Source organism: Heptranchias perlo, chromosome 5, assembly GCF_035084215.1.
Source record: "Heptranchias perlo isolate sHepPer1 chromosome 5, sHepPer1.hap1, whole genome shotgun sequence".
NCBI lineage: Eukaryota > Metazoa > Chordata > Chondrichthyes > Hexanchiformes > Hexanchidae > Heptranchias > Heptranchias perlo.
Window position 1 is genome coordinate 69,690,801 of NC_090329.1, and position 13,850 is coordinate 69,704,650.

Here is a 13,850-nt window from a genome sequence, read left to right on the forward strand (position 1 = left end):
TAATCAGAGGATACAGATTGTAAATTATTGGCAAAAGAACCAGAGGGGAGATGAGAATTTTTTTTACGCAGCAAGTTGTTATGATCTGGAACGCACTACCTGAAAGGGTCTGGAAGCAGATTCAGTGGTAACTTTCAAAAGGGAATTGGATATATACTTGAAAAGGAGAAATTTGTAGGGATATGAGGAAAGAGCAGGGCAGTGGGACTAATTGGATAGCTCTTTCAAAGAGCCGGCACAGACATGATGGGCTGAATGGCCTCCTGTGCTGTATGATTCTACGTGGTGGGGTCTATTAACACAGGCACCAGGGTGGTGACAGCTGTGCTAAAATGGTTGAGATGTCACTGCACCTGCATTTATTGGCCCCTCACTAACTCCTCATCCTTACCGCACTAATGCAGCACGTTCAGAATCCCAATACTCATCCTCACCTCTTTGGTGCAATTTAAATGCTAGCAGCAACCAAGAATCATGATGTAAAGCACTAAAGGGGAAAAAATGGAAGATTACCCAGCAAAACCGACAAATGCACAGAGCAATATGTATTTGGAAATGCATAATTTTTTTAAAACTCAGCCACCATCTGTCTTTATGAAGCCTACTTAAACAGACCAGGTCATGGGACTCATCATACACCTGTTATATGGGTGAAATTCATTCATGAAACTCATGCCTGACGATGAGAGATAAAAACAGAAAATGCTGGAAAAGCTCAGCAAGTGAGGCAGCATCTGTGGAGAAAGAAACAGAGTTAACATTTCAGGTCGAAGACCTTTCGTCAGAATTGGAAGATGTTAAAGAGTTAACAGTTTTTAAGCAAGTACAGAGCCAGGGAAAGGGGGGTGGGGTGGGGGAGAACAAAAGGGAAGGTCTCTGATAGGGTGTGGGCAGAAGTGATTAAATGACAAAAGGGATGATGGTGCAAGGCTAGGAGGGTGATAATGGAACAAGTTAAGAATCAAAAGATGTGAGATTCAGCATAGGATCTTTTAACAGATTATTAAAATATTGCAATGTGGTCATACATATCAATAGATGATAGTTTTTGCCCATTAGAAAATTGGGCACCCTGCCGATCGGTTGCACGAAGTTGAATGCCTGATCTGCAGCTACTGCCAGCAAAACCCTGTGCTGCTGGCAAAGCTTTGCAAAATCAAGACTCTAGATTCAGTTTATAATGATTGACAAAGATGTTTAACACTTCAATGATGACCAATTGACTTATTGGCTAAGCAACTAAATTCTGGATCTATTTAGTTCTGGTGGTATCTGTCTACTGTTCCAATCAACTTGATACATTCTCCCATTCATTTATAAATAAATCAAACCCATTTCACTCTGATTACCCATTTTTAACTCTCCCCTTCCTCCATTTCTAAATTGTTTCCCTTTATGCCAGACAACCTTCTTCCAGGCCTCTCGGCTGCTCTAATCCAGATTAATTTGAACTCTAATTTCTTCCAACTAGTGGGGAAATCTCATCTCTGCTCCTACCCTAATATCCCGACAGAGATTAGAACTCGATGTAAGGGATTCAGGGGTGTAAACCAACTCTTACTCTTTTCAACATTGCACTACTTATTCAACATAGTGTGCCAATGGGCAAGATCCTTATCCTTTCTAAAGCAAATCCACATGCCATTAATGTTCCTGAAAGACTTGAAGGGGTATTATCAGTTCCTGGACCTAAAGCAATTTATACTAGTAGTTTGCCAACTGGCAGGAAACGATCTTAGGGATTAATAACTTTGGGAAAAGTAGGTTGGGATTGAACCATAGAACCATGTTAAGGTCCCACTGAGTATGAATTAATGTCTCACTGGATGCTATCTTTTTATATTCAATCAGATGAATTCAGTTCTCCTTTAAGTCAATTGACTGTTTATAGAGCAGTGCTACTTAATTGAAATATACAGTACCATTGACAGAAGGACCACAGATGGTGGTGTGAATATAGTTAATGCCCTTGAGCATGCATAGATTGGCAATGACTCCAATGGGAATGACTAATGAAAATATTGTGTGGCAAAACAACAATGAGGCAACTGAAATAAGGACAGATGTCTCATGAATTTAACACTTGTATCGCAGTATGGAACAGCACAGAAAGAGGCCAGTCCGCCCACTGTGCCTGTGCCGGCTCTTTGAAAGAGCTATCCAGTTAGTCCCATCCCCCTGCTCTTTCCCCACAGCCCTGTAAATGTTTTCCCTTCAAGTATTTATCCAATTCCCTTTTGAAAGTTACTATTGAATCTGCTTCCACCACCCTTTCAGACAGTGCATCCCAGATCATAATAAGTCGCTGTGTAAAAAAATGTTTTTTTATGTCGCCTCTGGTTCTTTTGCTGATCACCTTAAATCTGTGTCCTCTGGTTACTGACCATTCTGCCACTGGAAACAGTTTCTCCTAATTTACTCTATCAAAACCGTTCATGATTTTGAACACCTCTATCAAATCTCCTCTTAACCTTCTCTGCTCTAAGAACAACCTCAGCTTCTCCAGTCTCTCCACATAACTCAAGCCCCTCATCCCTGGTTCCATTCTAGTAAATCCCTTCTGCACCATCTCTAAGGCCTTGACATCTTTCCTAAAGTGTGGTGCCCAGAATTGAACACAATACTTCAGCTGAGGCCTAACCAGTGTTTTACGAAGGTTCAGCATAACTTCCTTGCTTTTGTATTCTGTGCCTCTATTAATAAAGCCAAGGATGCCGTATGCTTTTTTAACAGTCTTTGCAACTTGTCCTGCCATCTTCAAAGATTTGTGAACACCCCTCAGGTCTGTCTGTTACAGCACTCCCTTTAAAATTGTACCATTTAGTTTATATTGCCTCTCCTCATTCTTCCTATCAAAATACATTACTTCACACCTCTCTGCATCAAATTTCATTTGCCATATGTCTGCCCATTTCACCTATCTGTCTATGTTCCCCATCATAGAATCATAGAAAATTTATGGCACAGAAGGAGGCCATTCGGCCCATCGTGTCCACGCCAGCCGAAAAGGAGCAACCCAGCCTAATCCCACTTTCCAGCACTTGGTCCGTAGCCTTGTAGGTCACGGCACTTCAGGTGCACGTCCAGATACTTTTTAAATGAGTTGAGGGTTTTTGCCTCTACCACCATTTCAGGCAGTGAGTTCCAGGCCCCCACCACCCTTTGGGTGAAAACGTTTTTCCTTAGCTCCCCTCTAATCCTTCTACCAATCACTTTAAATCTATGCTCCCTGGTTATTGACCTCCCTGCTAAGGGAAATAGGTCCTTCCTATCCACTCTATCTAGGCCCCTCATAATTTTGTACACTTCAATTAAATCACCCCTCAGCCTCCTCTGTTCTAAAGAAAATAACCCCAGCCTGTCCAATCTTTCCTTATAGCTAAAATTCTCCAGTCCTGGCAACGTCCTCGTAAATCTCCTCTATACCCTCTCTAGTGCAATTACATCCTTCCTGTAATGTGATCAGAACTGTACACAGTACTCAAGCTGTGGCCTAACCAATGTTTTATACAGTTCCAGCATAACCTCCCTGCTCTTATATTCTATGCCTCGGCTAATAAAGGAAAGTATCCCGTATGCCGCCTTAACCACCTTATCTACCTGTCCTGCTACCTTCAGGGATCTGTGGACAGGCACTCCAAGGTCCCTCTGTTCCTCTACACCTCTCAGTATCCTCCCATTTATTGTGTACTCCCTTACCTTGTTTGCCCTCCCCAAATGCATTACCTCACACTTCTCCGGATTGAATTCCATTTGCGACTTTTCTGCCCACCTGACCAGACTGTTGATATCTTCCTGCAGTCTACAGCTTTCCTCCTCACTATCAACCACATGGCCAATTTTTGTATCATCTGCAAACTTCTTAATCATGCCTCCTACATTTAAGTCCAAATCATTAATATATATCACAAAAAGTAAGGGACCTAGTACTGAGCCTTGCAGAATCCCACTGGAAACAGCCTTCCAGTCACAAAAATACCCATCAACCGTTACCCTTTGCTTCTCTCAGGGGCCCCATTACCCCTGAAGTCTGTTGGTATCCTCCACATCGTTTACTACATTTCCGAGCTTCGTGTCATCTGTAAACTTTGAAATTATACCCTGTATATCCAAGTCCAGGCCATTAATATATATCAAAAATAGCAGTGGTCGTAATACCAACCCTTGGGGAACACCACTGTATACTTCCCTCCAGTCTGAAAAACAACCGTTCACCATTACTCTCTGCTTTCTGCCCATAGCCAATTTTGTACCCACGCTGCCACTGTCCCTTTAATCCCATGGACTTTAATTTTGCTAACAAGTCTATTATGTGGTACTTTATCAAATGCCTTTTGAAAGTCCACACACACATCAACCGCACTACCCTCATCAACCCTCTCCATTACTTCATTAAAGAACTCAATTAAGTTAGTCAAACATAATTTTCTTTAACAAATCCATGCTGACTTTCATTTATTAGCACACACTTTTCCAAGTGCCAATTAATTTTGTCCTGGATTATTGCCTAGTTTCCCCATCACTGACATTAGGCTGACTGGCCTGTAATTGTCGGGTTTATCCCTCTTCCCCTTTTTTTGCACATTTGCAATCCTCCAGTCCAGTGACACCGACCCCATATCCAAGGAGGATTGGAAGATTATGGCCAGAGCCTCTGCAATTTCCATCCTTACTTCCCTCAGTAACCTAGGATGCATCCCATCTGGACCAGGGTGATTTTCTACTTTGAGTACTGCCAACCTTTTAATCTCTCTATCTATTTTTATCCTAGCCAATATTACTACTACCTCCTCCTTTACTGCTATATTAGCAGCATCTTCTTTAGTGAAGACCGATGCAAAGTATTCATTTAGTACCTTAGCCATGCTCTTTACCTCCACAAGAAGATCTCCTTTTTGTCCCTAATCGGCCCCACCCTTCCATTGGCTACCCTTTTACTATTTATATGTTTATAAAAGACTTTTGGATTCTCTTTTATGTATGCCGCTAATCTATTCTTATACTCTCTCTTTGCCCCTCTTATTCCATTTTTTAGATCTCCTCTGTACTTTCTGTATTCAACTTGGTTCTCTACTGTATTATGAACCTTACATTTGTCATAAGCCTCCTTTTTCTGTTTCATTTTACTCCCTATATCTTTAGTCATCCAGGGAGCTCTAGCTTTGGATGCCCTTCCTTTCCCCCTCATGGGAATGTGTCTCCTCTATACCTGAACCATCTCTTCCTTGAAGGTCTCCCATTGTTCAATTACTATTTTGCCCACCAAGGTTTTGATTCCAATCCACCTGGGCAAGATCCCTTTTTAACTCACTGAAGTTAGCCCTCCTGCAGTTAAGTATTTTTACGCTTGATTTTTCCTTGTCCTTTTCCATAACTATTCTAAACTTAATGATATTATGATCACTGTTCCCCAAATGCTCCCCCACTAAAACATGCTCCACTTGTTTATTTCATTCTCCAGAACTAGATCCAGCACTATTTCCTCCCTCAAAAGCAAAATACTGAGGATACTGGAAATCTGAAATAAAAACAGAAAATGCTGGAGAAGCTCAGCATTTTCTGACGAAAGGTCTTCGACCTGAAACGTTAACTCTGTTTCTTTCTCCACAGATGCTATCTCATTTGCTGAGCTTCTCTAGCATTTTCTATTTCCTTTCTCGTTGGGCTGGAAACACTCTGATCAAGAAAGTTCTCTGGTACAAATCTCAGGAATTCTTCCCCCTCTTTGCCCTTTACACTGTTACTATCCCAGTCTATATTGGGATAATTGAAGTCCCCCGTTATCACTACTCCATAGTTCTTGCATCTTTCTATAATTTGCCTGCAAATTTGCTCCTCTATCTCCTTCCCACTATTTATTGGCCTGTAGTATACACCCAGTAATGTAAAAGATCCTCTATTGTTCCTTAATTCTAACCAAATAGATTTTGTCTTTCACCCCTCAACTACATCATCCGTATCCAGTGCTATAATAGTTTCTTTGATCAATACTGCTACCCTTTGCCCTTTCTTTTTTTTGTTTCCCTACCTTTCCTGAATACCTTGTAGCCAGGAATATTAAGTACCTAATCCTTCCCATCTTTCAGCCAGGTCTCATTTATTGCCACAGTATCATAGTCCCATGTGGCGACTTGTGCCTGCAGCAACCTTATTTACCACACTACGTGCATTTATACACATACACTCCAAACTCATCTTAGAAAGCCTTGCATTTGCCCCCTGTCTAATCCCACCTATTTCTGAACTATTCTTTACCCTAGTTGTTGGAAGCACAGGACGACTTGAAGAAATTACACTAAGGTACCAGCAGCCAAGTCAGAGATTTCCCACATCTGAATTGATGTTTCAGGAATGCTAGTTCAGCACGCTAGCCTTGACACTGCATTTGGATTTCTGCATATGCGAGGTCAATATAATTATACTGTTATAGATAATGCTACGGGCAAGGAAAATAGTGTGATAAGCTTTGTTGCTATTAACTGTATAAAGTTTTTTGATTGAGAATTTTGAGGTGCAGCTGGAACCCCCAATGAATGGGGGGGGGTTCCTGGTTATGTTAACGCTCCACTATTTGACAGTTTCAATTTGACTTGTAAGGGGATGAACTTCCATCCATCCCTTACAAGGCAAATGACAAGACGGCGCTGGGATTCTCTAAGCCGGGAGTCCCTGCTCCTGGTCGTGAATGGGGACCTGATACATCAGTGGTGCTGGTACACTGAGAAAGATGAGGTGTACCAGCCACCACAAGGGCACATGTGGGCATCACCTAGTAAGCAGCCTGAACCCTTGAATTGGACCAATTTTTTTTAAAAAGATGATTTCTTGGATTGTCTATCTTGTTCGGAGGCTAATAAGAGCCGTGGCGGAGGCAGGCAGACACCAAGTGGCACTTGCACTCACCTGCCCCATGCAAATGAGGTGCTCTACCTGACCTTCAAACTCTGGCAAGCATCAGTGTTGGAGGGCATTGACGGATATGACCATTGGGATCGCAGCCTGTGGAATTTGTGTCGGCAGAAAAGGGGCAACTCTCCTTCACTTCACGGGCAATTCAAATGGTGTGAAAGAAAACTCCTGGTTAGATGCCAGTAGCGTTTTTAGTCAGTTATCACATGGAAACCTGAGGACCTACCATCTTGGCCACAAGAGTGTTTTGACACAAAGGCAGCTGTTGATGAATATTTGCAAGTTTCCTGACGGCATTTTGAACGAAAGCCAGGCCTCGTGCCAATCTGACAAAAAAAAAACAAATCGGTCTTTGCACACAAGCATCTCGATGTACCTCACCCACTGGTCCATATGAAAAACCAATACAGTAAAAGGTATACATATTCAAGTACTTTTCATGAACCCCAATATCAGCGGCCCTCTCAGCATCAGTTTGATTATTAATGTAATCGTTACCGTCTCATCTGACAATCTACCGCTTTTAAGAATAAAAAAAACAACCCTGTGAGGAGCGCTGCAAAGTTGTGTTGTGTGAGTTTGACGCTTGTGTTTCCGGGGTTGTCGCCCACCATTATTCTGCACACTCGGTGTTTGTGGTGAAGAACACTCATCCACTCAAACCGGCAAACAATCTCTCTATCTGGAGCACTGACCGGAAAATGTCTCATACTTTCAGCAAGCCTTTTTGTGGGAGCAGAGTGGAGCCCCGCACTTTGCTGCTGTGGTGAGACAGACTGTGCAGTCGGCTCTGCTCCTTTGACGCCGCAGTGTGAGTGACAGCGGCAGCGCGAGGGGCACCTTTCGCCTCGCGACATGGACTTGAGCCTCTTCTGACAACTCTCTGCAAGTTAGTGAGGAAAATCGCACGGGAATGGCGCTAACACTGGAGAACTTCATCGACTCCCTCGATCCCACGACCCTTCCGAGAATCATACAGATCCAGTCTGGAATTTACTTCCAAGGTAAAGGTTTTATTTTAGATGGTGCGAGTTACCGGTTCGCTGAGACCTGTTTTATGCATTTCTTTATTTATAATTTATTTACATCTTATTTATTATATATATATATATTTATAATTTATTTATAATTCTGGGGTGTTTGACACGATGGCGCAAATGAAACTTTTCAGTGCACGGTCTGCTGTACTGTGCAGCGAATTTGGTGACATTGGAGTTTTGCAGACTTAAAAATTAAATGACCTTAAAGTTTTAAGCTAAGCCAAACTTCGTCTGAATTCTATTAATGTTCATATTTTCTATATAGCAGTTTCTCTATCAAATACAATTTACTTGAAAAACCGATGAAACACACGTGTACTCGATTTGAGTGAAATTTTATAAAACTCACAACAACGCTAACTTTGCAATTTCAAATACGCGTTGTCTAGTTGGCACTTTCTTTAAGACCCGGTTGTCATCTTGTACGGTTTAAATGGAGTGTTTAACTTAAATCCATCTTTTTATACCTCAAAAATGCCTTCATCTGAAGTGGACGTGGGTTTGCTAATTGCTGGAAATTCTACTGAGATTTTATTTAAAACGTTATCTGGTGAAACATTGGAATTGAGGGTGACATTAACTTTTACTGTTACATTTCTTTTACTATTTGTAAATGTAGAAATAAAATCCATTTATTTCAGGAAATGTTTGCAAGTGGGTGATTGTAACATTTTTGGAACGCACAAACCATTACTCTTCAGTTCACTGGAAGCTGATGTAATGCAATCAGGACTGGTCTCAACGTGCGATTTTTCCACATATAGTTCCAGTGAAGCTCGGTTGAGGAAATCATCCTCACTAGAAATCATCAAAACGAAAAGCCCAAGCGGTTCCAATAATGTCACAAGATTTCATTTAAGGGAATCAGTCAACCTAAAAATACACCTTAATCTCTGTCCTTAGAGATGTTTGTATATGTGAGTACTGCTATGCACAGACAACATTACATACTCAGTGCACACTATGTGTAACAAAATTTAAATCCATTCCTTATCAATGGATTTTGTTATACATAGCGCCCACAGGAAATCTTTTCCCAGTATTTATACCTTCAAATGTGTGTATTATATATGGTATTTAGTGGAACAGACGGCAATAAAAGTAGACCATCTAGAGTTTTAAGAAGCAATATTATGGGCAAATAATGAAAATAGGGTTCTCCAACTCAGTGTTCTACTGCTGAAAATATTAAGTCAACTTCTTCCTAGCAATATAAATATTAGCAGTGATCTTTTATTGTTATGCAATAAATGTAGGTTGGAAAAAGTTTTGCCAATATATAAATGAGATGGGGTAGGTTTCAGATTAAAGTAAAATAAATTGCTAAAGAATCATTACTGCCTCCATATATAGATGTTACTTTTCCAGTGGGCCTCATCTTCAAGTTTCTCTTTCCCCAACATCCTGACTGGAAAATAACGTTATCATCAGAAAATAAAATGCCCCTTCCCACCCACACACACAGATATTTTCTGCTTCTGCGTTGAATTTTAAACGCATTAGTTTATTTATCTGACTCAACAAATAAGTTCTATTCTGTGATTTACCGCATGATGCTTCACACTTCGTTCAGTTTTACATTCTTTTACAGTCATGAGATAAAACTGTAGTTACAGCAGAGGGGGAGGCCATTCGGCCTATCGTGCCTGTGCCAGCTCTTTGAAAGAGCTATCCAAGTAGTCCCACTCCCCTGCTCTTTCCCCATAGTGCTGTAATTTTTTTCCCTTCAAGTATTTGTCCAATTCCTTTTTGAAAGTTACTATTGAATCTGCTTCCACCATCCTTTCAGACAGTGCATCCCAGATCATAACAACTCGTTGCATAAAAAAATGTTTCCTCGTGTTGCCTCTGCCTCTTTTGCCATTCACCTTAAATCTGTGTCCTCTGGTTACCGACCCTTCTGCCACTGGAAACAGTTTCTCCTTATTTACTCTGTCAAAACCGTTCCTGATTTTGAACACCTCTATCAAATCTCCCTGGAACCTTCTCTGTTCTAAGGAGAACAACCCCAGCTTCTCCAATCTCTCCACATAACTGAAGTCCCTCATCCCTGGTACCATTCTAGTAAATCTCTTTTGCACCCTCTATAAGGCCTTGACATCTTTCTTAATGTGTGGTGCCCAGAATTGAACACAATACTCCAGCTGAGGCCTAACCGGTGTTTTATAAAGGTTTAGCATAACTTCCTTGCTTTTGTACACTATGCCTCTATTAATAAAGCCCATGGGATCCCATATGCTTTTTTAACAACTTTTCCTGCCACCTTCAAAGGTTTGTGTATGTGAACCCCCAGGTCTCTCTGTTCCTGCGATCCCTTTAAAATTGTACCATTTAGTTTATATTACCTCTCCTCATTCTTCCAACCAAAATGTATCACTTCACACTTCTCTGCATTAAATTTCATCTGCCATGTGTCTGCCCATTTCACCATTCTGTCTATGTCCTCCTGAAGTCTATAACTATCCTCCAAATTGTTTACTACATTTCTGAATTTTGTGTCATCTGCAAACTTTGGAATTATGCCCGCTATACCCAAGTCCAGGTCATTAACATATATCAAAAAGAGCAGTGGTCCCAATACTGACCACATTGAAGTATTTAACTGTCCTGTGTATGATGTCACACACTTGAAACTAGTTTTATATAGGTTGAAAAGCAGCTACTGAATACATCAAATGTGAATCTTACTTCAAGCATTTTTACCACTTGAACATAAAACTGCAAGTAAATTACTGCCATTTTTAGTATGGCCAGCCGCTAGGCCCAGTAACCACAGATTTCTCACAAAATAATATCCAAATATATCAGACATTGTTTCAGGCATGAAATAAATTTTATTTTATCCAGTTTTCAGTTCCGTATAAAGTACTTATATAATTAACTTCACAGATTTGGTTCAAAGTGCTATTTTCAATTTTCATTTCTGAGCAACTGCATTGATATACATTGACATAGAGTTTGCACGTGTAACATACTCTATGTTGAAGGGAGAAAATTAGAATGGTTACACTAAATGTAATTTTCACCTTTTCTTGTTAAATGACGAGCTGCAGTTACTAATTTTGAGTACCTCCAGAGGAGTAGGATGGTAATTTTATTTAATTGTTTTAATATGTTTAAGTGAAACTGGGTAAAAATGGCCTTTTCATTAACCTTTGGGTCTTAATGCGTGCACAAGGTATGCAAAACTACTTTTGCCTACTGCTAACTTACAACAGGAATTCATTTAATGAACATAATTAAAAGTGAAATGCTGTTTTTTTAAAAAAATCAATCCTGGGCAGTCAGATTAACATATAAACTGTATTCATTTTTCTATGTAGAGTGCTATAATATCAGTTAAAATGTGCAGGGCAATTCCGCACTCCTAGTGGGGCAGCATTGCTCAAAGGGAGCACAGGTCATAGATAGGGCAACTACATTGTAACCCTGATTTTCTGATCCGTGCTTCCTTTGAGCATAAGGGATCGCTGAATTTACCTTATAAATTATTGACTTATTTTGACAGTTAAGCATTACAACCTAAAAGACAGTGGGGCTGAAAACCCACGGATCTTCGATCCCACTGTAAATACTCGCTGATGTGCTCGCTGTTGACTCCAGCACTAACCCACTAAAGTTGGTGGTCACTTAATCTAAGTAAAGTGCCGGGCACAAGCACATCTTTGGCTCCTAATGACGTAGGGAATCTGGTGGCCTCTACCCCTTGGAAAAGATCATGGAAATGTGCCCGTCGGTCCCATTTATAAGGTGGGGGGGGAACGGATCAGTAAATTATTAAAAAAATTCTTCAGATCTTCCGAGGTTCAGGCCATGATCCAGCCTGTATTCCCAGGTGGGCTGTTCAGCAGGGCAGTTATGCCTGGTCTCATGAAGTGTGTCAGCCCACCGATTGTCTGCCAGGCAGGCGACGAGGAGGCTTCCCCCATGGCCACCTCCCTTCCTACGACACCGTTTTTGGGTCAGGTGGAAACTTTGCCCCCAGCAACAACTGCCAGGGAAGGCTGGGACCTGGAAACGCTAAGTTCCAGCCTGGTTGGTTGCCTTCCCGGAGGAGTTATGGTGGGAGAGTGCAGAGGAGCCTCGGATTTCCACCCTTAATACCTTTAATAACATATAATAAACTTTATACAACTAATGTTTTGTGCAGACAGATGGTTGCAATCAGCAATTTAAGCCGACTGGCAGAACCTTATTCCCTATTAATGTCATACGGTAAATGATAGGGGAGAAAATTAATGATGTGAGTGTCAGAACATTGTGATGCTAATTGTACTTGTGACACGGCCACACCAGCGGAATACTTTCTTATTCAGTGCCTTGAACTTGTAGGTGCAGGTCGTCAGCAACATCGGCACTGCCAATTAGGACCAATTTGTAAATGCTGCTTTTGGTTTTGTTGTTGTGTGAATGTTGGGAACACAGTGATAATAATGGGGGAAAAATGTGCTTTTTTTAAAAAAGTGTGAAAGTGAGTTCGTTCCTTCTCCTCTCTCTGCCGACTGTAGATTCTTATGTGAAATACACTTGGGCAGTCTCAACACAGTTCCTAGTGGGAGCTGCAGTTATGGCATAGAACTTCCCACAATTCAGGAGAAATTGGCAGTCTGACTCAGTTACATTTCTGAGTTTGGGGTTAAGGCATGAGGACCGAGTTTTGCTCTGCATCTGGCTGTGCTTGTACCTTATCTAGTGGTGCCTCATACTGACACGGATTATGGGAAATTGAAAAATGTTCTGTTCTCCAGGAGTGGAATCCTTGACATTCACCAAAAAACCCAAACCTATTTAACGAGAGAAACTGTATGTAACATGAAGCAATGACTAATTATAAAAAGAAAACTGAAGGCCAAAGGAATAAACTGGTTAAGAAAAATGATTGGATACAAAAATGATGAGCCAGAACTCGTGCAGAGCTATGAGGCAATGCTCGCCGTAGCTCCAGCGAATTGAATTAATGGAAGTACTTACTGCCGGCTCTGTGGCGTCAACTTGCTTGATTTTCAACTTTAAAAAAAATTGTGCGCAATCAACTCAGCCTCTGAGCAGCGTGAGTTGAAGCGCATGGAACAGACTGTGAGAATAGAAAACACACCCACAAAATCTGTCAGGAAGAGAAGTCACACCCACAGATTCAGGTGTCATTGCTCAAGCAGGCAAGCAGACTTCATTCATTTAAAGTTAGTTATTCTGTATGTCATTGTACATAAAAATTTTATTTTTTTTTCATAAAAAGCCAAAGAAATAATTGAATTAAATTAAAGAGACAAAAGGGAAAAGTAAAAAACAAATTTAAATTTTTTAATTTAAATTTTTTTTTAATGACCAAAAACTATTAAAATAAGGAGTAATATGAGACTCCACATTTTTAAAAGTTAATTTTTAGTTGATTGGCAGTCATTAAGACTAACTGCACTGTTAAAAGTTAGATTAGACCTGGTATTTTTAATCATACCTGCTTGGTGACACAATTAGTTACTTTCCAGCTGGGCAGATGAGCAAGTTTACACTTTATCAATGATTTCCCTGATTGCAGTGTGCGATGGCCCTTTAATTCGACGCTGACATATCGCCCGCTCACCACGAGGAGCAAGTTTACGATTTTAGTGATTTACTGAGCATGTGCAAACACGGGAACATGCTCCTTCGATTCACCACTAAAAACTGGCAGCGCTACTGAGCGTCTCCGTTATTTCGGGAATGAGTTCTGCCCCATTATGATTTAACAAAGAAACAACAGGAACAGGACTCAAACAGGAAGGGATGATGTGGAATATGAAAGAAAATAAATCTATCAAATGGAATAGATAATAAATAGCCTAGAGATTATTGTTGGTGATATTAGCAGACTAATGCTTCACACTGCATTAAAATAACTGACAGGCGAATGTCATAGAATTA

At 40.7% G+C, this 13,850-nt stretch overlaps 1 protein-coding gene across 1 annotated transcript in view; it reads left to right on the forward strand.

Moving 5' to 3' along the window:
- The first annotated feature begins 7,513 nt into the window (after positions 1-7,513).
- themis (thymocyte selection associated) overlaps positions 7,514-13,850 on the forward strand; it is a 47,630-nt gene continuing 41,293 nt past the window's right edge. Inside the window, exon 1 of the mRNA XM_067984568.1 lies at positions 7,514-7,913. Within this exon, the coding sequence (XP_067840669.1) occupies positions 7,823-7,913 (91 nt within the window). The 5' untranslated portion in view covers positions 7,514-7,822. The remainder of the gene's footprint in view (positions 7,914-13,850) is intronic.